The sequence below is a fragment of the Oryzias melastigma genome, linkage group LG16 (genome assembly GCF_002922805.2).
Source record: "Oryzias melastigma strain HK-1 linkage group LG16, ASM292280v2, whole genome shotgun sequence".
NCBI lineage: Eukaryota > Metazoa > Chordata > Actinopteri > Beloniformes > Adrianichthyidae > Oryzias > Oryzias melastigma.
Genome location: NC_050527.1, coordinates 17,137,637 through 17,143,466, shown reverse-complemented (window position 1 = coordinate 17,143,466; position 5,830 = coordinate 17,137,637). Strand labels below are relative to the sequence as shown.

The following is a 5,830-nucleotide window of genomic DNA, read 5'->3' as shown; positions in this document are numbered from 1 at the left end:
CATGCACGCTCAAAGTTTGTTGTCATTCACAACTACACTCAACGCATGCACGTGCACGACCGAAACGAACCTCGCGAGCGTTCTTCAGTCTGCTTGAGTCTTAAATATAGAGGTCAGATCAGGATCCGGTTCAAGAGAAAGAAAAACAGATGGACAATTAAGAAAAAAACCACATTGTTACTGAGAAAACGATGATCATTTAAAAAACAAGACATTGTAAATTTAACTACATTAAAATAATAATAAAAACCTGAAAATATATTCTAAATTTGACGAAAAAATACTGAGAACTTGAATACAAACGATAAATGTAAATTACCAATTGAAAATACTGTATCCATTAGTTACAGCTGTTGGTTTGAATTTTCACCTTTTTTTAGTTCAATCAGCTCAAAGCCCCGCCCCCATGTAAAATGAGGATCAGCTCAGCAGAGAGAACTGAGTTCAAGCTAAAAACAGAGAAATGAAAGCAAACAATGAAAAGCGAAAAAAGGAAAGTTGAAAGTATAAATAATTATTTTAATTGGTAACAGTTTTAGTTTTTTCTTTTCAAGTTTTTAAAAACATTTTTTTCAAATGTTCTATTTTATTTTTCAATTTTTAGATAATTCCTTCAAGTTTTCAATATGTATTTTTGAGTTTAAAACTGCTTTCAAGTTTTCTTTCTTTTTAAAAAAAATTACAATGTTTTTTTTCACATTTTCAATCTGTTTTTTCATTCACTTTGAGCCGATCTTGATTTGACTCCTTAAAGTCTGGAAATGAAATGGTAAATGGCGTATACTTGTATAGCGCTTTCTACCCTCCTTCGAGGGCCCAAAGCGCTTCACAGTCACAGACCCATTCACCCATTCACACACACATTCACACACTGGTGGTGGCTCTGCTGCTGAACACTGGCGCCAACCTCCCACCAGAGGGAATTCAGGGTTCGGTGTCTTGCCCAAGGACACTTCGACACATGGGCGGGCAAGGTGGGAGACGAACCCGCTTGCTTCCGATTAGGAGTCGACCGCCCTTCCACTGCACCACGGCCGCCCAAATGAAAGAGTTCAGAAATGTGCTCTGATGATCTGATGCTCTGATGCTCTTGCTCCTCAGCTGCTGTGGAGTCTGTCTGCTCTGTGTGGGAGTTTGGTCTGTGGTCGGCCTCGGCGCTCCAGAGAGGATGGACCCTCAGGAACAGGCGGTGAGTTCAGACAGACACGCCCGCCCACGGGATGGGAATACCCACACCCTGATTCTCCCTGTGTGGTATCATGTCTGTCAACTCAGAACCTTCTCCACAGGTGGACAAGATGAAAAGCCTTTTTTCACTTTATGAAACCTTTTCAGTCACGAGGTTATTTACTGTTCCAAACACAGGAGGGAGATTAGGAAAAGCTGGTCTGCAGACGATCACTTTATTCAAAAATGTTACAAATGTGATCATCACAAAAGCAAAAGAGAAGCAAGTGAGGCAGAAGATGCTGTCATCACATTCATGTCAAGAAGTAATCTGTGGCCTCATCCACAGATTTATCCAACTTTGATCAGTAAAGATCATGACTGACTTTCATTATTGAGTCCGAAGCAAAAACATTTGGAGCTAAGATGGACTGCAAACCCATATGGAGACCAAGGAGATGTTTTGGGTTGGGCTGACTATCCCCTGTTCCCAGGCCTGGCCCTGGGCTGCATGGTCCTGCAGGGCCCAAGATTCAGATGTCTCAGCTGGGTATTGAACCAAGATACTCGACATTTGAAGCCACGCAAGCTAAATGACTGCAACACCATTCAGCCAACTTTCAAGAGGAAAGTAGGAGCATTTCAACTGTTAAAGGTGTTGGAAAGAAGAAACACAATTGTATTGAAGTAAAACAGACAAACTCTGCTTCAAACCCGTGGTTCCTCCTCTTCCATTATTCATCCTTTTAAAGAAGTTTAACAGCTGCAACATCACACGCCCCTCTCCTCCCCCCAACCCAGCTTAGACAGCAGCAGTGACAGGAAGGGAGGGGCGAGGTATTGACTATTGAATATATTCAACTTTTAAGTTATGATATTTACGTTTTTTAATTATTACTTTTTAACTTTTACATGAAATGAGTGGTGGGTCAAACTGTTTAACAAAAAAATAGTAAATGTAATCACTGTGATTCGGCGTCCCCTCCAGCCAATGGCGCCATAGGCAACCGCCTAGGTCACCTATGCCCAGGGCCGACCCTGCCCGAACCATCAACTGTTTTTTTTCTCAGAAATGAGGAAAAACTGTTCATGTCCATAGTAGATATTTCCACCATTCGCTACAATAACAGCTTGACAGCAATGTCTCATTCTCCTCCCTAACTCATGATGTTGTTCTGAGGCGAAAACAAAATAAAAATACAATAAACGGAAAATACAGTCGTGAAAGATAAGGTCAGTCTATGAGAGCCTGGATATTTGTTTATCACATTTGGACATTAGAATATTTGAAATATGTATATTTTAACAATACAGAGGGAACAAAGTAAATATCACTTAATATTTTAAATTAAGTCACTTCTACACTTTTTAAAACTCTCTCCAAAATGGGATTTGAACAGAAATCAATTTCTGGTGAGAACAAACTACAGTAAGACACCTCACATATTTTCCCACATAAAGCAGTTCAAACTACACACCAGGTGCACATGATCAGCACATTAATACGCAGCATTTTGAACGAGCTTTTCTCCGTTAAACCTCCGGTGTTTTGATTGGCATGTCCCTGACACGAGAGTAAGAGCCAAAGAGCTGTCAGAGGACTCTGGAAGGAAGACTGGTTATTCTGGAACAAGAGTTAAAAAGATCTCAAAAGGCTTTAACATCAGCCGGTCCACCATCTGGAAAATGTTTACAAGTGGAGGAAAGCAGTTGCCACCATAGAACAGATGATGATAATAGAAGTCACCAAACATCCTGAAATACCATCTCAGGGCCTACAGCACGCAGATGTGAAAGTGCATGACTCTGCTACCAGGTAGAGTTGACTTCATGGGAGGGGTGTAAAGACTAAACCTCTGCTCCCGGAGAAAAACACTATGGTCAAAAGTTTGCTTAAGACTTCTAGAATAATCTTCTTTTGATAGATGAGGCTAAAACTGAATTGTTTGGAAACCAGAAGAGAAGACATGAAAAAACAGAATTTCCACCAAATGTGAAGCATAGAGGTGGAAGTTTCATGGTTGGGGATTTGATGCGAAGCTGAAGCTCAGCTCCCAGTCTCTGGTGACTCCAGGATTTCTAACATTTGGTTCCAGCTGCTCCAGAAAGAAGCTCTGCAGTTCTCTATCCTCCTGGGCTCTAAAATCTCAGACTTCAAAGGTCCTTGATAAAGGAAGTGTCTCTGCTTGCAGGAGTTCAGGTGGAATCACAGAGATTCTGATGGTGGTTTGGGGACAGAGGTCCATGAAGCTGAGTGTCATCTGCATACAAAGCTTTGCTAGTGTGAGCATGATCTGACTCTGAGGAGGTTTCTCTATGTTTCTGTTGATTTTCAGTAACTTGTGTTGACAGAAATGAGCTTGTTTCTTCATTTGGTCAGCAAGCCCCTCCCCTGTAATGTGTTCTACACTCAAACACCAGAAGGAAGTCCCTTCTTCACAGCAGCAGGAGGGCTGGTTTGCCATCACAGCCACTCTCCTGTTGATGTGAAGCTCTGCAGGACTTCCCTGAAATGCTTCACCGTCAGCACCAGCTGCTTTCTGAGTGTTTTGGTTTATGTTTCATCCTCAGCTCGCTCCAGCCCCCCGTACGCGCCAATGTCCGGCTCCTGCAGGAGCAGGTGTTTCGAGCTGGTGGAGGCGGAGCCTCCCAGCTGTCGCTGCGACAACCTGTGTAAGACGTACCACGGCTGCTGCTCCGACTTTGACCAGCTCTGCCTGCGGACAGGTACCTAGTACCCCCCACCCCCCACTCACACACAGGCTCATTCATGTCTCCTCTCTGCTATGATTTAAAGGTAGAAAATTACTCCCAGATTGCTGGGGGGGTTGACGCCAAAAGAAACAGAATCTGAGGAAATCATGAAAATCTACCATTGCATGTTGGAATTTTGCTTTCTGACATGCAATAGAATTACCATCTGCTTTTAGGTCTACAGAACAATAATTCCACTTTTAAGACTATAATTCAGTTGTATTCTGTAAGACCATATGGGAACTGCAAGAGCAAAATGTGAAAGTACAAGTCCCCGATATCCATGATTGAAAGTCACCTGGTTTTAGAACCAGATCTTCACTGAGCTGAACAGCTCAGAACAGACTGAGGTTGGGCTTCAGTGATGGGGAGGAGCCAGCAGTTGTGCTGTCATACAGGGTGAAAATGGAGGAAACAGGCGATGGAGAACTGATTGATTAGTTTTGGTATTCTGGACATAAAACAGAAGCTAAAGCTAAAACAGAAGAATAGTCACTGAAGGGTTTGGGTCAAACCTGCCGATAACTCAACCAAACCCAGGTGTTTTTGTCTTGCCCAGTTTCAATTCATTTTGTTGTGAGGAATCCAGTAGGTCAGGAGGGTCCAAAGTCAGGCCTGGAGGGCCGGTCTCCTGCTGGTTTTCCAGAAGTCCTGCCTTATGTGCTGCTGATCACCTGGATCAGGTGTGATTGATCAATAGGGAGCTGCAGTGGTAGATTGGAAACCTGCAGGACACGGCCCTCGAGGACTGACTGTGGACATCCTTGAAGCAGTGTTTTTATTTGATGTAGACTCAAAGTTGTGCTCATGGTCCTAAAGGCTTCGAGTTTTTAGAGCATATGCTGTGTTTGTCTACTGGCTGTGTCAGCACCTTCCTGGCCGTCACATTTTCTCCAACATCTCCCCGCAGTAATGCTCCCTCTGACTAAGTCATCATGAGCTTGTTTGCAGGGACAAGGCCAGTTCATGGACCTTCTCTGCATGCAGACCAAAGCAGAACCACGCTCAGATTGTTGGTTTATTCACACAGCCAAAGCGCTGTGGTAGCAGTGCTGCAGCTCCAGCAGTCATCTGCTGTGGCTGTCAGACGGTTTCCACTTTCTGCTGCAGTTCCTGTGTGTCAGTGTGTGCACCACTACACTCTCCTACTGTGGCCGACAACCGCCATACAAGGAAAAAAGCGTAACAGCAAATAAAAAAGAACCTGCAAAAATATATATATATATATCTGCAAACAGATATATCTGCAAACAAAAAGCGATCTCAGCGAAAATAAAAAGTAACTGTAAGCATTAAAGTGATCGCATCAAACATAAAAAAGTAACTGCAAATAAAAAAAGTGAAGGAAGCTGCAACAGAAGTGGATTATCAGGGATTGTTTTTGCTGACAGACACACCAGAAGTGGTCTGGTTTTTCATTTATGCAATGCTGCAAGAAAAAGGAGAAAAAGAAGAGCAGTACAAATTGGAAAACAATTGAGAAAGTAAGTGAAGATGTTCGTGTTCAGTGTCACCCCTTTAATGTTATTTGATTAGACCACGTAGCTCCAGGTTTGAAGGTAAATCAGAGGATGTCTGTTGTTAGCTTCAGCTAACGCAGAGAAAGACGGTGTACAGGCAGTCCAATAACCAGAGGATAATCCACACCAATATATTACTCTACTGGATTATCATCTGGTTAGAGAACACTAACATCTTCACTTACTTTCTCAATCATTTTCCAATTTGTACTGCTTTTAATTCAAAACACAAATGACATACAGTAAGAAACAATAAACTGTAGATCAATTGTTCAAAATAAACGCCCGGGGGGGATCTTCGTCTTTTCCTTTCGGCTCTTCCCTTCAGGGGTCGCCACAGCGAATCAGTTTCCTCCATCTAAGCCTGTCTTCAGCATCCTCCACTCTAA

The 5,830-nt window shown here is 42.8% G+C and overlaps 1 protein-coding gene across 4 annotated transcripts in view; it reads left to right on the top strand.

The window, feature by feature from the left end:
• The window catches only part of enpp2 (ectonucleotide pyrophosphatase/phosphodiesterase 2), a 56,760-nt gene that overhangs the window by 1,072 nt on the left and 49,858 nt on the right, over nt 1–5,830 (top strand). For all 4 annotated transcript variants that reach the window (XM_024267605.2, XM_024267607.2, XM_024267604.2 and 1 more), the window contains exons 2-3: nt 1,102–1,189; nt 3,739–3,894. In XM_024267605.2, the coding sequence (XP_024123373.1) occupies nt 1,102–1,189; nt 3,739–3,894 (244 nt within the window). The remainder of the gene's footprint in view (nt 1–1,101; nt 1,190–3,738; nt 3,895–5,830) is intronic.